This window comes from Sinohyriopsis cumingii, chromosome 1 (genome assembly GCF_028554795.1).
Source record: "Sinohyriopsis cumingii isolate HCF-2022 chromosome 1, ASM2855479v2, whole genome shotgun sequence".
Taxonomy (NCBI): domain Eukaryota; kingdom Metazoa; phylum Mollusca; class Bivalvia; order Unionida; family Unionidae; genus Sinohyriopsis; species Sinohyriopsis cumingii.
The window spans coordinates 111,130,555-111,148,115 of NC_142961.1; the positions used below are offsets into that span (position 1 = coordinate 111,130,555).

Genomic DNA, 17,561 nt, shown 5'->3' on the forward strand with positions numbered 1-17,561 from the left:
TAAAGATTTTTCTATATTTAGTCACTGTTGTATAATCTGCTGTCAAGACTGATATCATCTGAACAAATTTTAAACATCTTATTAGGAATGCTTTCGCTTGAGTTTGGTCAAATTATATTCAGTGGTTTTGGAGAAGTTGCTAAAAGATTTTTGTTTTTAGTAAGTTTGACTTGAATCACTGAAAGAGTTTTAGGTCATGATTCTATTAACTTTGATTAAATTCTGTTAAACGTTTTGTGCAAATGTCACTTAAATGGTTTATATTATATTATTTTGCAATTGTGGTCATCTTGTGGTCAAATTTAATGGTGAATTGGCATCAGTTGTGCAGATCTGAATGCCACAATGCCAGGATGCTCTTTGACAAATCTGAATGCCACCATGCCAGGATGCTCTTTGACAAATCAGAATGCACCATGCCAGGATGCTCTTTGACAAATCTGAATACTACCATGCCTGGATGCTCTCTGACAAATCTGAATGCCATCATGCCAGGATGCTCTTCGACAAATTTGAATACCACCATGCCAGGAAGCTCTTTGATAAATCTGAATGCCATCATGCCAGGATGCTCTTTGATAAATCTGAATGCCACCATGCCAGGATGCTCTCTGACAAATGTGAATGCCATAATGCCAGGATGCTCTCTAACAAATCTGAATGCCACCATGCCAGGATGCTCTTTGATAAATCTAAATGCCACCATGCCAGGATGCTCTCTAACAAATCTGAATGCCATCATGCCAGGATGCTCTTTGACAAATCTGGTCAAAATTCAGCAAGGTGGTGTTTGTAAAGAAGCTTAATATAGCAATTGTTAATGGACACAGGTCCATACCATAAGCATTTTTGGCCTTACAACTAGGTGAGCTAATAAAATAAAGAGACATTGGAAATACCTACAATGACAAAATGTGAACAAGCAAAATGACTGAAAACTTGAGCAACATGTAAAATCTTATAAACTCTTTAAATTGCTCACTGAGTTTAATGACATCAAACGTTCTTAAAAGACACAAATTTATAAGCAGCAAAAAGACAAGAACTCGGAAAACTGCCACAAACAACAGAAAAACAACTGAAATTTTCAATGCAAATGGAGGAATTTAATCTTGGACTTCAGTTTACTGATTTTACTATGGCACTTCCATGACCAACAAAAAAAAAAGAAAAATCTTAACTGGGTACACACTCTGGGGACCTTGCAAATAAGTTCAAGAGTTCAAAAGCTTGTTTGAACAAGATTCAAATATAATTATAAAGTTTTTGGTAAGTTTTAAAAACAAGTTCCACATTACCATACATACCTTGCTGTATAAGGACTACAGATGCTCTGAAGTTGATCATCTTCTGTCCCTACTAGACGATTTAGGAACGAAGGATGCTTTTGAAGATGAGCTGTCACTGTGTGTGAGACAGTCTGAAGTGGATAAACATTAAAAACAATTGCAACTTGGGTGTCAGTATTTATCAATTACAATATTAATTGAAAATGCCTTTTATAAGCATGACAATTTTAAACATTACAATTAACAAAAATAAATTTACAAAACAACCTTGAAATAGCACAATTTTAAATAAACTGTATTTCCCCGAGAATACATATCTAATTACATTAACATTAGGATATAAGCCTGCTACCTTGTGAATCCAGTCCTACTAAAGTACAAAAATCATCTTTTTCTGTATTTATCATATAGACAAAGGGCAATAACTTTTGCTCATTACCTACCCTTTACACCAACAGGTGTCATTAGTTTTAAGCTGAGCAATATACTAATGAGAATACTTGCATGGCAAGGTGGATGGGAGGGTTTTTAGGTAAAGTGATTGGGTAAGTATTCTTGAGGAAACACAATTTACTAAAAAATTTGCTTTCTCCTTCAAATATGTTCTCAAATCACTGAATTAGGAGAACTGGTAATAGGAATAGGGAACGCTGAGCATGCAACCTCTCCATTGGGTATCCTTCAAAGGAATTATGGCCAGATTCCCCATGCTAATGATAACCCATTCTCCTGATTACATAAGCAACACAGCCTAGGGTCACTTGATCTGTGACCCCTACTAATGTTAAGTATATGATTACTGAAATCTTCTTACCTATAAAGTTTTACTGGCAAATCCACTGAAGCTGATAGGCTGTGTTGATTGCATTAATTGTGTCTGGTGGTAATATGGGCTGCTGCCACCAGACCTACCAGATTCAAGATTTATCTCTACAAAGCATAATCTCTGAGATAAAAACTCAACTTTACATGCTAGCCAACAACTTCTAATATATCTCGGATCGAAATGTTACATTCAAATGCGAGGCTTGCAGAGATTGCTCTCACGAGTGATAATCTTCATGAGGCAACTCTGATCTTGTGAGTCCTCAGAGTATGCCGAGTGTATAACTCATTTCAGCCACAAAGCATGGTCTTGAGAATAGATATCCTATTTCCCAGCTTTCACTGGAAGAGAGGGACTTGTGTGTGCCATGATTTGTCTCTGTATGTTCCAAGTAGTACTTGAGTGTATGAACAGGATCTTGCATGGCTGCTGCTCTAGATCTGTCTATGGAAGAAAGTGAGCAAATGAGGACTCTTTGATTGCTGATGGACAGTGACCTATTTTTGGCTACAAAGCACAGTTATGTCAAGAGGACCACCGGACCATCCAATCCAAACTGAAGATAGTTCAGGTTGAAGGAATGGGCATGTAACTTGCTATCAATTTGGGAAGTATCATTATGATTATCTCAATCTATATCACACAAACAACAATAATGCTAATAGTTCTTATCTGTGTTTGTCTTCATGCAATGTGTAAACTTTTGTAAAATCTAGGGTAAGCAAAAGACCACCAAAGACTACTTAATCCACTGGCATACCACCCATGTACACAACAATGCCAAAGCTGAAAAATGTTAATTTCCAAGGCAGTGGTGGGAAAAGTTTATTTTTTTAAAAAGACCAGGATGGGATTTGTTTCTTTTATCACAAGATATTATTTTCCAACAAATATGATGGATATAACAAGGTTTTCTTTTTTCTTTTTAATAAATCACAGGAAGAACAATTTTTTCAAGCATTCTGGAAAATGAAAAATTTTATATCTAAAAGTCCCCATCAAAATTAAATGGTTCATCCCTAACATTACATATGATTGACACTGACTGGAACAGAACCATTTAACTTGTTGGGACGGAGGGATATGCTGTTTAATGAAACATGCTACTCCCTGTTTTTGTTGTGCAATAGTGCAAAGTCATAATTATCAGAATGTCTCAATAGATATTGAGTCTATTTCATTTATTCATTCCTACGCCTTCTAGGGAATGACTATACTGTTTGATTGATATTGGGTTGCTATGTACCCATGATACTAAATAGTTAACTCCTACACTTGACTGAAGCAGTTTGACACTGGTTGCTATGTACCCATGATACTAAATAGTTAACTCTCACACTTGACTGAGGCAGTTTGACACTGATTGCTATGTACCCATGACACTAAATAGTGAACTCCCACACCTGACTGAGGCAGTTTGACAATGGTTGCTATGTACCCATGACACTAAATAGTTAACTCTCACACTTGACTGAAGCAGTTTGACACTGGTTGCTATGTACCCATGACACTAAATAGTGAACTCCCACACTTGACTGAGGCAGTTTGACAATGGTTGCTATGTACCCATGACACTAAATAGTTAACTCTCACACCTGACTGAAGCAGTTTGACAATGGTTGCTATGTACCCATGACACTAAATAGTTAACTCCCACACCTGACTGAGGCAGTTTGACACTGGTTGTTATGTACCCATGACACTAAATAGTTAACTCCCATGCTTGACTGAAGCAGTTTGACACTGGTTGCTATGTACCAATGACACTATAAAGTGAACTCCCACACTTGACTGAGGCAGTTTGACAATGGTTGCTATGTACCCATGACACTATAAAGTGAACTCCCACACTTGACTGAGGCAGTTTGACAATGGTTGCTATGTACCCATGACACTAAATAGTGAACTCCCACACTTGACTGAGGCAGTTTGACAATGGTTACTATGTACCCATGACATTAAATAGTTAACTCCCACACTTGACTGAGGTAGTTTGATACTGGTTGATTTGTTTAAGTATTTACAGGTTTCAGTTAAAGTAATTTTCAAGCACAAATAGTTTTCTTATAAACTGCAAATGTCCGATTTTTGCACGATCACTCTTTTAAGTAAGTCTTGTTCAATATGCATCAATTAAAGTTTATAAGTACGTTTTGCACCTCAATCTCTCCCCTTCAGTTCTGCATAGCCAAGTGGATACATGTGCAATACTGTCATTGGTTAAATTACTTGTTTCAATACTGCCTATCACCATTCTAGAAATTACATCAAATATGAACTTTATTTCTTGGATGAAAATAAACTCTTGTGTATCTTGCTCACTTTCAGCAAACATCTTCAAATTATTGAGATCTGTTCAAAATTCTGGAGACCTGTTTAAAATTCCGGAAACCTGTTCAAAATTATGGGGACCTGTTCAAAATTATGGACACCTGTTCAAAATTCCTAGCAAAACATTCAAACAACTCCTCTGTCTTGCACAATTAAAATTAATGCAACCAAGTAAGGAGAATAAATATTCTTAGTTACATGTCTTCTGAAAAGCCTACAAGGAACAGAAAGGATGAAAAATCCTACTTACAAAAAATGTGCTGGGAAATATACACATTACTGATTTCAAAGTCTGCTTACTTATAACATTAGGGACAAATCATTTAATATGGAGCAGGGTGTACCTGGAATATTTTGCCAAAAATAGGTCCAGTCCCTCAATAGCTTGAAAAGATTATTCTTGCTCTGATTTGTAGAAACATGGAACTAAGTATATCCATTATATCAGTTGACAAAAAGTATTTTTAAGTAAAACAATATCCAATATCCTTCCCACCCTAACTCAGCAATTTAATGGTCAGGGCTGTTAAAGTAAAGCATACCTTGGACCCAGGAAGGCACTTTTAATGTGTGGTACCCACCCACAGATTCAATTTAGAAGTTTCTTATCATTTTAATATGAACTCTCTGACATCAAAGTACCCTGGCATATAATTTTTTAAAACTGCCTTCCCTGGGTATCATGTCTGTTTAAATGAAACAGCCCTCAGTCCTTATAAGACATCAAGATTTAGAAAATATACAGAATTAATTTCTTTTTAAAACAAGATTAATTTTATTCTGCATTTCTTTACACATTAAACCCTAATTTTAGGTAACAGGTTATATAGATCCATAAACTAAGAGCATGTCTCCTACCTGAAATTTGTCTAAGATTCTCACATCTCCTGGCATTATTCGTCCAATAGGGATATTCAGACCACCTTTCTGTAACATGAATAAAAAGATATCCTTTAATACTCTACCTTTTAATGGATACACTGACTGACAAATATGGCTGAACAATTAATACATGCAGAGGATTGAATAGAGAAAAAATCAACATATGTTATTTTTGTATTAGTTAGGGACCAAAAGCCCGAGTTTTACCTTGAGTGGTGTTAATTAAAATAAGATCTTGAAGGATGGAGTAAATCAGATTTGATGAATACTGAGATTCCTCTTGAAAGAAAAAAAAAATCATTTGTAAATTAATAGATTTAACTTAAAACAATATGTGCTGTCCTTGGAATGAGTATCCTGAGCAAAGTAGAGATATACTAAACTAAGCATCTGAATGAAGTATATATTCGCCAAGGACTGAGCAAAAATTCAAGAACAGTGTTTCTCACCTGTATATCCCACTGCGTACCCCAGTGAGTCTTTGCCAGTCTATTCAATTCTGCATCAAGGTCAAACAAGGGTAGGCCATGCTCTCTCTTTAACTGTTAAAATTTTAAAAAATGAACACAGAAATATAGAGGTATGAGTCGTGATTAAATATATATACTTTCTGTTACTTTTGTGTCCCGCTTGCTGCATTCAAGATCTGAAAGATTTACTGTCATCTACTAATACTGATCCTTAGACAACATTATATAAAATACGAATGTCCCCTCTAATTTGCCCTGCCGAGTTATACCAAAGATACAAAAATGGTACTAACAGCTGCCTCGCTAGGCGCTCAGCATTAAGAGGTTAGTGTTAGGACTGGTTGGCCCGGTGTCAGGATAATGAGACTGGGTGGGACATCATGCTACATGTCTGTGGCAAGATGCCCCAGTTCTAGACATCACTATAAACTCCACACTGCAGACATCGTAGCGATATGACTGAAATTTTTTTAAAGCTATATTAAAAATCCTAATCACACACACAACCACCCCCTCTAATTTGATTTAGGTTCCACTCCACATTTTTTATTTATTTTGCAGAGGAGTGAACCTCTAAATAAAAAGTGAATCCCAAAATTTGAACATGATCATGTGATATTTAAATAGAATCCATTTATGCTTGTGTTGGCAAGAATTGGTTTCAATATGTTGGATTGAATCAGTTATGTTTATGCATTACATATATAAATTATGGTGAAGATATCCAGCTCAGTATCATTCCCACAGGGTTCAAATTTAAATTATTGGATTCAAAGTGAATTCCTGGTTTTAAAAAACAAAACAGTGTATCAAACATTTTAAACAAAATTAAAAAGATGAAATTAAAAAAGTTTAGCCAGTTCGATTTTCTTCAACTTTTGTATAAAAAATTAATTCAGGTACTTAAATTTCCATAAAAGTTTTTTTACAAGAATACTCATTTGTCAGAATAGGGACGCACTAAAGTACTGAATTTCCGACACATTTTTGCTACTTCACAAGTTTGATTTAAATGGGTATGAAAAGGCTGAATTAAAAGTACAACAAAACCATTAGACAGACTGCTAGAAAATTTTACTTTGGACCATAAGAGATGAAACCAGTCCCAGTACTAGGCAGTTTTCACTACAGAGATCAAACATCATGCAGATGACATACATGTAAAGAAGTAAAATTTTGTGCAAATTATGGAGCACAACCTTAAGTATCAAAAGCCACTGGGCAATATTTTTTTAAAAACTTACATTTGCTCATCTTCTTTCAAGATTTTGTTATTTAAAGTTATATAAGAAAGTTAATAGTGAAAAACTGCAGTATTCAGATAACATCTCCTGAAAACAGACATGTGCAATCTCTCCCCCATACCTGATCATTACATTTAATAATGGTCACTTCAGATTGGGTTTGGCACATTTTACACCACAGCAACATACATTAACTATCAAGATTCAGACTTGGACATTTGTGTACAAAGCAACCTCACTAATCTGGACTCTGTTTATCTGGAAACCTCACTATCCATAGTTTGACGAGAATGGAATTCCTAAACATTAATTTGCTCCATTAATCCAGAAATCCACGTTCCAGATCTGGAAATCAAAACCAGGAACCAAACTGTAAAACTGCTATAAAACTTGCCTCAATAACTGAGAAATAATCTGTCCAAAAATACTAAAATTCAAAGAATCATATATGAAAATACAGTCAGTCAGTTAATACAGATTCACCTATGCAAATCTGGAGGCATGGCAAGCTAGCAGGCTAATATTCCTAACCTAATGTGATTGGGAAATGCTATATTTGCAATTTCTTAAGCAAAGTTCCACCACACTAATCCAAAGTAACAAACATAACTATCTGACAGGTTTACAAAACTGTGAAATGAATAAAATATATGACAGGAAGCAACAGTTCTTTCTTACATCAAATTTTGTGTTGAAATAGAATGAAATGAAATCACTGAAACCACCTAAAGAGAATTTAACCAAATGGGTCCAATAGCAGAACACTCCATGAAAGTCACCCATAAATGTGAAGCAGTGTATTTAGATGGGGGACAACAGGCAAAATTTTCAAAGACATGGCTCCTGGTCTCACCAGGATATTTGCCCTGAGCTTAAACAGGGAACTGTTCTCCTTTCAGATCTACCAATAATAAAAATCCAACCACAATCATGTACATACCCCAATTCTGATCCACCACTAATACACATAGCACCAAATCATACCCCAATTCTGATCCACCACTAATACACATAGCACCAAATCATACCCCAATTCTGATCCACCACTAATACACACAGCACCAAATCATACCCCAATTCTGATCCACCACTAATACACACAGCACCAAATCATACCCCAATTCTGATCCACCACTAATACACACAGCACCAAATCATACCCCAATTCTGATCCACCACTAATACACACAGCACCAAATCAAGAGAATATAGTTTATAATTAACCATGGATACACAAATTTAAAATCTTATCTATTTCTACAGTAGCAAATGACAACAGTTAAGTTCTAAAAATGTAAAATATTTCCAAATAATTTAGGAACCTTACAAATAAATGCACACGTGATACATGATAAACAACTTAAGGTCATGATCTTAAAATTCTTTAAAAGAAAATATAAGAGAATGGCAGAAATTATTAAAATGTTCAGTCAACATTTTTCTATATAACCTGCAATTCTTTAAAAATACTCCAAGATATTTCTCTGGTGGTACATCATAAAAATGTTTGAGTCGACATAAATTAAATTGTGTCTCTTTGGGTGAAAGTCAATATACTCAACAAGTATGAGCTTCATGATCAGTGGACACTGATTAGGTATGCATTCTGGTCCATGGTCAGTGGACACTGATTAGGTATGCATTCTGGTCCATGGTCAGTGGACACTGATTTGGAATGCATTCTGGTCCATGGTCAGTGGACACTGATTAGGAATGCATTCTGGTCCATGGTCAGTGGACACTGATTAGGTATGCATTCTGGTCCATGGTCAGTGGACACTGATTAGGTATGCATTCTGGTCCATGGTCAGTGGACACTGATTTGGAATGCATTCTGGTCCATGGTCAGTGGACACTGATTAGGAATGCATTCTGGTCCATGGTCAGTGGACACTGATTAGGAATGCATTCTGGTCCATGGTCAGTGGACACTGATTAGGAATGCATTCTGGTCCATGGTAAGTGGACACTGATTAGGAATGCATTCTGGTCCATGGTAAGTGGACACTGATTAGGTATGCATTTTGGTCCATGGTAAGTGGACACTGATTTGGAATGCATTCTGGTCCATGGTCAGTGGACACTGATTAGGTATGCATTCTGGTCCATGGTCAGTGGACACTGATTAGGAATGCATTCTGGTCCATGGTAAGTGGACACTGATTAGGAATGCATTCTGGTCCATGGTAAGTGGACACTGATTAGGTATGCATTTTGGTCCATGGTAAGTGGACACTGATTTGGAATGCATTCTGGTCCATGGTCAGTGGACACTGATTAGGTATGCATTCTGGTCCATGGTAAGTGGACACTGATTAGGTATGCATTCTGGTCCATGGTCAGTGGACACTGATTAGGAATGCATTCTGGTCCATGGTCAGTGGACACAGATTAGGTATGCATTCTGGTCCATGGTAAGTGGACACTGATTAGGTATGCATTCTGGTCCATGGTAAGTGGACACTGATTTGGTATGCATTCTGGTCCATGGTCAGTGGACACTGATTAGGTATGCATTCTGGTCCATGGTCAGTGGACACTGATTAGGAATGCATTGTGGTTGAGGTTCGCACTTCCCAATGTATCAATGAGTAAGGTATGCGTGCCCCATAAGCACACAGTAACAATAAGACCTCACCTTTTGCAAAGTGTTCTATTTTGAGGTTTGTGGAGTTTTCAAGCCATGTATTTTACCTATATATCATCTTTGTTATCTGCCCTTTGATTCCAATTAACACCATTGTGACCAGCAACATTAATCTTTCAGTCAGAGAACAGTATAAATTGACATACCGCAAAGTAAAATCTACAACAACATGATTATACATCTCTAATTTTAATAAATCTCATCTGAAACCAACCTGTCTTACTATGAGTTTTCTGCGCAGTCTGTTGATATGTACAGGTAACTGCTCACCACACACTTTGGTTGCTGCATCCAACTGCTTTAACAGCTGTCTCTCCTCATAGGAACTCATCAGGTGGCACCTGGAACAAAGTCAGCACACAACTCTTCTTTATGACATTCTACTAAACACATGATTGTCAATCACTACTGCTAACTGATGACTTTGGTAGGTCAATTACTAGTTTTGATGCAAGGCATATGTGAATTTGTGCAGTCACCATTGAACAGAATGTTTGTCTCAGCTCTGAGTGATGGGAGTAGAATTTTCAGTATAACCAGGTAAATTTGTTCAATTTTCAAATGGATACTTATGAGTGCTATTGGAAGATTCACATTTTCTGGACAATTCTATGGTCACTTTTTAGTGTTACTGGAATATGCTAATGTGTGTCCAATTTTCCTGACAACTCTATGGATATTTATTAGTGCTATTGGAATATGCTGATGTGTGTCCAATTTTCCTGACAACTCATTAGGCAGTAGCATAGTAAATAGGCCAGTTCCTCAGTGAGATGTAAGCCTAATAAATAGGTCAGTTCCTCAGGCAGATGTAAACCTAGAAATAGGCCAGTTCCTCAGACAGATGTAAGCCTAAAAAACAGGTCAGTTCTCAGACAGATGAAAGTCAACCAAATAGGTCAGTTCCTCAGACAGATGTAAGCCTAGAAATAGGTCAGTTCCTCAGAGAGATGTAAGCCTTGTACATAGGTCAACTCCTCAGTGAAAATTATTCTTTGAGGGCAAAGTTTACTATTATTAAACAATGGAATATAAGTACTATTTCTCTATCAGACTAAAAGACAGAGATACTGAGCAAAAAGACATGTATTTTTTAAAGAATGAAGCAAATTAAACTACTGATTGCACACACACACACACACATAACTGAGCTGTGATTTGAGAAAATGTCCCTTCTTACAACTGACTTTTGAGATGTGAGTATATTTTAATGAACAGGTTTTCCTTTATATAATCTACTTTTTTAATGCAAATATCTTATCTTAATATTACCAGAGATGCAAATGTATGCAGCATAAAATGTTACTGTGTTAGAAATCCTTTTTCAGATTGCAGCCATATACACATGTGCAAAGGTTTACTGTGCAGTTAAAGATTCTTACACATGAAAGAATTAAACAATAAAAGACATTAAGGGGCAAAACTTGACGCAAATGAACAAGTATTGCAATACTGATAAAAGTTGTTTTCTCTGATGCAATAATATAATAAAAAGTGGAAGGATATGGTAATATCTAGAGGGGTAGCAGTCCAATATCATCATTTTATGTCCTCTAGTGTCTTGCACCTATTTCAACCTCTTGTATGTTCACTAAGTTAACCACATAATTAAAAGGGCCAGAGTTCTCTTATATGATAAATTAAGGAATGTGGGGATTATATTAAGTCCCAACACCTTTACTGAAGAAGAGATTGTTTTCCACAGGAATGCAGGCTGTAAACCTCCAGGTTTTTTTTCTCAAACATAACAGAGGAAGATAAAAACTCAGTTATGCTTACTTGACCTCTGGAGATTTCTGTTCCTCTTTTTCCTCCTCAATGGCTTTCCTCTTCTGGCTCCTCCTCCTCCTGCTCGTGTCTTGTTCCACACCAGAATCTTCCTCCTCCTCACTGGAGCTACTCATAGTTGCCTTACTGTCACTCTCACTCTCTGAGTCTACTACAGAGTTACCCTCTTCATTGCTGTCTGTTTCCATGGGAACATTGTTTTTTCGGTTACTACTTCCATTTTTTGTGTCTTCCACTGCTGTTTCATTTTCTTGTTTACTGTGAGACTCAAACATTGATGCTGATCCTGAGTCTGAAATTAGATTACAGTCATTAAAGTTTTTTTCAAGGCTCTCATACATTTGAATGTAAAACATTTTGATTTAGAGGGAAACTGATAAAGAGATACTATATCTACTCACTTAAAAATCGAGTTGCACCGCAAACAACAAAGATCCTGATCTGCCATAGCATAATGCACCCACAGACCTGGGTCTATGTTGTTTGCTCTATTGATTACTCCCAACAAACTGCACAGACCCAGATCTGCCAGCACCTTATGGTACATTATGCTACGGCAGATCAGAATCTTTGTTGTTTGCGATCTGACTTGACTTATAAGTGATAATATAAGGTAACATTAAAATCAACAGACTAGATGTCAACACTTACACATAACACAAGAAACTGTCTTGTACCAAATATTCACCTGATCTGCCTTTTACAGAATCCTTGTCTATTTTACTTGTACCACTGACACAATCAATAATTATATTATCAGCTACAACTTGTAAGTTTTCTTTATCGAATAAATGTCATCAAAGGTACCTTTAGATATGGATCTGAAAATATATATATTGCAGGCACAGAATCACGGAATCCTGTCATGGAATTATCAGAAATCACACCATAAAATTAGAAACAAAGTTTAAAAATCCCACCCATGGCAGACAGTAGTTCTTGCACCGTAGGAGACTCATGCATGCTTTCTGGAGACCATGGGGGTGGAGGTGAGAAAGTGCCAGGGTCAATCTCGAAGTCGCTGTCTGAGTCATCAGCAATGAGGTCTTCTGATAACAGCATGTTGGGTATTGTATCTGAATGGAATAAAGAAAATCAATGTGCATCTTATGAAATTAAACAATGTTATTTATGACAAAACAACTGAAGAAAGTCTTCTAAAACAAAAGGGTTTATTTTTTGTTTAATCTGAATATTTTTTTTAAAGTCTGTAGTATATACAAATTTTGTGATAATCTGACATTATTGTTGCCTTTCTATTAAACCGACTGCAGAAACAGTTCTAAATTTGCACCCATCATTGCATGTATCAATCACCTGTCACTTTAAAACACCACAATGCAGCATGGTGCTTAATCAATGCTAATATCTCAGAATGTCAGCATTCTTCTGGATATATACTCATAACATATGCCTCTATCTGCAATATCCAAGTTATATATACTCATAACATATGCCTCCATCTGCAACATCCAAGTTATATATACTCATAACATATGCCTCTATCTGCAATATCCAAGTTATATATACTCATAACATATGCCTCTATCTGCAATATCCAAGTTATATATACTCATAACATATGCCTCTATCTGCAATATCCAAGTTATATATACTTGTAACATATGCCTCCATCTGCAATATCCAAGTTATATATACTCATAACATATGCCACCATCTGCAATATTCAAGTTATATATACTCATAACATATGCCTCTATCTGCAATATCCAAGTTATATATACTCATAACATATGCCTCCATCTGCAATATCCAAGTTATATATACTCATAACATATGCCTCTATCTGCAATATCCAAGTTATACATACTCATAACATATGCCTCTATCTGCAATATCCAAGTTATATATACTCATAACATATGCCTCTATCTGCAATATCCAAGTTATATATACTTGTAACATATGCCTCCATCTGCAATATCCAAGTTATATATACTCATAACACATGCCACCATCTGCAATATTCAAGTTATATATACTCATAACATATGCCTCTATCTGCAATATCCAAGTTATATATACTCATAACATATGCCTCTATCTGCAATATTCAAGTTATATATACTCATAACATATGCCTCTATCTGCAATATCCAAGTTATATATACTTGTAACATATGCCTCCATCTGCAATATCCAAGTTATATATACTCATAATATATGCCACCATCTGCAATATCCAAGTTATATATACTCATAACATATGCCTCCATCTGCAATATCCAAGATTAATCACATCATAGGCAACTCATGTGTAACTTTTCTAGAGAGATTTGCAAGACAGCATCAAAATGTACAGCAATCTTCAAACATGCTACATTGTTAGTAACAAAATACAATATAATGCATCAACAAAATAATATATTTCAAATTCTAAATGACGCAAATCGAGTCAAGCTATATAAAAAAATTAGATTGCCCTGACTCTGAATAATTTCCAGAGAATATTTTACATATAATAACCTCACTTGAACACAAATTCATGTCACAGTTGTGAATATTGAAAGTAGCGCTTAGACTAATTTGAATTTAAGTACAGTGTGACCCCGCCATAGCATGCTCTGTTATAACATGAATTCGGATATAACACAGTCGTGGTGTGGCTCCAGAAATTTCAAATACAAGTAATTTTCTCATACACGAAAAAATAAATCTTAAAAGTATGTCTCTATCGTTCATTGACCCTTTGCTAAATTTCTGATACATGTGTGGAAGGCATAATTCTGCTACCACAAATGTTAAAAAATTATTAAAAAAACAAACATCTTACTGGTTTATTCAATAGGCAGGGAAGAACAGTAACTAGAGTAGTCCAATCGACAGCCAATTCCTTTTTAAAATTATACCCATATAGTTTGCTGAAATTTCAAAGGAAACAGATTACCTTTGAAGCATTGATTGTTATGAAAACGTGCTCAGCAAATGGAGAAAAAAAATCAGTCTCAAACATGCAATACACGTACAATTATTTGATGTTGCCGCCACAATAAGAAAAGGGCATTTGTTTGGTTCACTAAAGCTGGCCTTTAGTGGTGACTTCAATAATGCATGCTCCCTTCATCCAAGAGAGCCGACTACAATCTTCAATAAAAACAAAGAACTTTTCTTCAAAGGAAGTCAGTAACAAACTTAAATAAAAGTAATGAAATATGATGGAATTTTGCATTTTCCAATGTGACTGGAACACATTAACTGCGCCATGAAAGTTTCCTTTATGCAGGGAAAAAGTTTATGCTTATGAACACTACCAATGGCGGCTTAAAATGCAAACTAAATTCTACCGACTTCGGACATACTGAAAAATAAATGTACTTCGTCATTCGTTATGTGAATGTGTTGTTTTCCCACTGAATTTAGACCAATATGACCTGTGACAAAATTATTGAATATTTTATATCTCTGTGTGTGCATATTTTTGATGGAATCACTTGTAATGTGGATTCATTGTATATGATGAGATTCGCGGGTCAGTACAGGTGTTGATACTCTATTCATGCTATACATTAGACATGTATATATAAACAGTATTCATGTATATGTACTAATTCGTGGTTCTCTAAATAAAGTAAACTATTATATATGCCCTCTCTGTTTTCGCTACAGGTGCATTTCTCTTTTAATATGCAATGGTTTAAGATGGTAACTGTGCCAATGAAGCACATATTTTACTGCCTGCATTTATTACCTACCCTCCCCAGCAACTTTTTGGGGTACATGCATCATTTTCTTCAGCCAAATGACCTGGATGCTTATAACACGGTTCAGCCTATAACATGGTCAGGTTCTATGGCTCCCAAATACTGTGTTACAGTGGGGTCACAGTGTATATACTTCATTCTATAGACTTATATCAGTTAGTGTTGTCAAACACATGGCGGTGACCTTGTTCAAATGCAGTGTCAATACTAAAACTCTCTCAAGCTTCCAAAGCTACTGACCAATGAAAATTATCCTCTGCCTTAGTAAACATGGGGAACAAAGTGACTGAAATTAAATTACAATAACATCAGTTCATTAGCACCTGCCAAGAAAATATTTTAAAAAATGAGGTTTGTAGCAAGTGAATAAAGCATACTCCATTAGAAATTTGCACCAGAGAATCATAGTCAAAGTGTTCTTACTTATTCCTCAACCACACTGCAGTCAGTCATACCCTGCTGGGAGCTGATTGTTTCTGCATATTTTGCAAAACACATCAATCATATTCTAATATTCAAAGACTGTACCTTAAACTGTGAACACCAACAAATGCACATAAACATAGATGGAAAGGAACACAAAATTCTCTCATTTTGTGTGACAGTTGTGAGGACAACCAATCTGGAGACCCAAAGTGTCTATGGTTATTAGACTGAGTGGCTTTTGAACCCTCTGACTAGCACAAATTTCACTGTTCTTTGATATTTTAATACTTATTTCATTTAAGGTAAAGTGTATTATGATCCAAAGACTGGACTTCAGAGTAAGTTCTGGTGCATTACTTGCCTAAGTTTGATACCTTTTTGACCATATTATATTCATCCAGTAGAATGCACATTTTAACAATCATCTGTCAAAGTAGGCAAACGTGTTCTCTTTATTGGGTGACTGCTGACATTTCAGACTGAATAACTTAGAAATAGCTACCCTGAGGTATTAGAAATAGCTACCTTGAGTTATTAGAAATAGCTAATTTGAGGTTCAAGAAATAGCTACCTTGAGGTATTAGAAATAGCAACCTTGAGGTTTAAGAAATAGCTACCTTGAGGTATAAGAAATAGCCACCTTGAGGTATAAAAACTAGCTACCTTGAGGAATAAGAAATAGCTACCTTGAGGTATTAGAAATAGCTACCTTGAGGTATTAGAAATAGCAACCTTGAAGTATTAGAAATAGCTACCTTGAGGTATAAGATCTCTTTCAGTCAGATAGTTAGTATCATCTTCCAAAAGTTTGGCAGATGCAAGAGAATCACTGTTCGGGTCTTTCTTGAAGTCTGATGTAGAAGGCAGTTCTGTCCCTTTCTTCTCCACATTTTGTTTTGTCCCTGGGGATTTACTTGTCCTCTTGGTCCGATTTTGTGAGGACCTAGAGAGATGCTCTTTTGTTTTATCATCTGAAGTGAGATAGGAATACAAGGCTGAAGATGTATTCAGTGGCGTAGTTGTTAATGTTTCCTGTTTTACAGTTACAGTTAATGAATGCAAGGAGGAACTACTTGGCTCTAAAATGGGTGTGGAAAGATCTGTAACAGGGGACACAACTCCTAATCCCTGGGAAGTGACAATCTGATTCAGTGAGATGCCAGAGCTTGTCAACACATTTGAGCTTGTGGTGGCAGTCACACCAAACGTTTCAGGGGTGGAAACTGATTCTGTCACACCAGCCTTCCGTGACTTGCGCATTTCTTTTGCTTCCTGAAAAATAATTATAAACTAGAAAGAAAAGAACTGCAGTAAGACTTAAGTTCCACAAAGAAACAAATAACAGTGATGACAAATAGGGGATGCATGATGGACATAGAATACAGAATTCAGCAACATAAAAAAATAAATGTGGTACACAGATTAATATACACTGATACTTTCATTTTTGCATACATAGCAAAAATCACTGGAATGTCACTTGAAGCAATTAAAAATTGCATACCTACTTTGTCTAACTGACATTAATATGGTTTAAATTTTGTAAGCTGCAAAGAAATTGTTTACGAATTAGTTAACAGGAATGTATGAATATTTCAAATTTTAATCAATTGGTGGTAATCAAATGTCCACAATTCACAATAAAAAACACTCCATGCAAAAATATTGAGATTGATTGTACATACTGTGAGTGTAGCTCGCTTGGCTTTCAATTCCATTGCTGCTTCAATAGAAGTTTTACCACGTCGACTTCTTAATCCCTCTTTATGCGCCTCAATTGCAGGTGGAGGAGTTTCCTTCTTTTTGACAGCTGTTTTTGTACCTGGAGTAGCTTTAAGGAAAAGTGGTGAATGTGAGAAATCATTTTTTCAAGTAAATTCTGTTTCTCCAAGAATACCTACCTGATCACATTAACATCTGGATATAAGCATACTAC

General features: G+C 35.9%; 1 protein-coding gene across 5 annotated transcripts in view; it reads right to left on the reverse strand.

The window, feature by feature from the left end:
• LOC149807605 (cysteine-rich protein 2-binding protein-like) overlaps window positions 1–17,561 on the reverse strand; it is a 92,360-nt gene that overhangs the window by 15,523 nt on the left and 59,276 nt on the right. For all 5 annotated transcript variants that reach the window (XM_089968759.1, XM_089968733.1, XM_089968767.1 and 2 more), the window contains 8 exons: window positions 17,311–17,456; window positions 16,381–16,897; window positions 12,398–12,553; window positions 11,469–11,769; window positions 9,904–10,030; window positions 5,778–5,870; window positions 5,305–5,373; window positions 1,308–1,420 (listed from right to left, as the gene is read on the reverse strand). In XM_089968759.1, coding sequence (XP_089824885.1) covers window positions 1,308–1,420; window positions 5,305–5,373; window positions 5,778–5,870; window positions 9,904–10,030; window positions 11,469–11,769; window positions 12,398–12,553; window positions 16,381–16,897; window positions 17,311–17,456 — 1,522 coding nt within the window. The remainder of the gene's footprint in view (window positions 1–1,307; window positions 1,421–5,304; window positions 5,374–5,777; window positions 5,871–9,903; window positions 10,031–11,468; window positions 11,770–12,397; window positions 12,554–16,380; window positions 16,898–17,310; window positions 17,457–17,561) is intronic.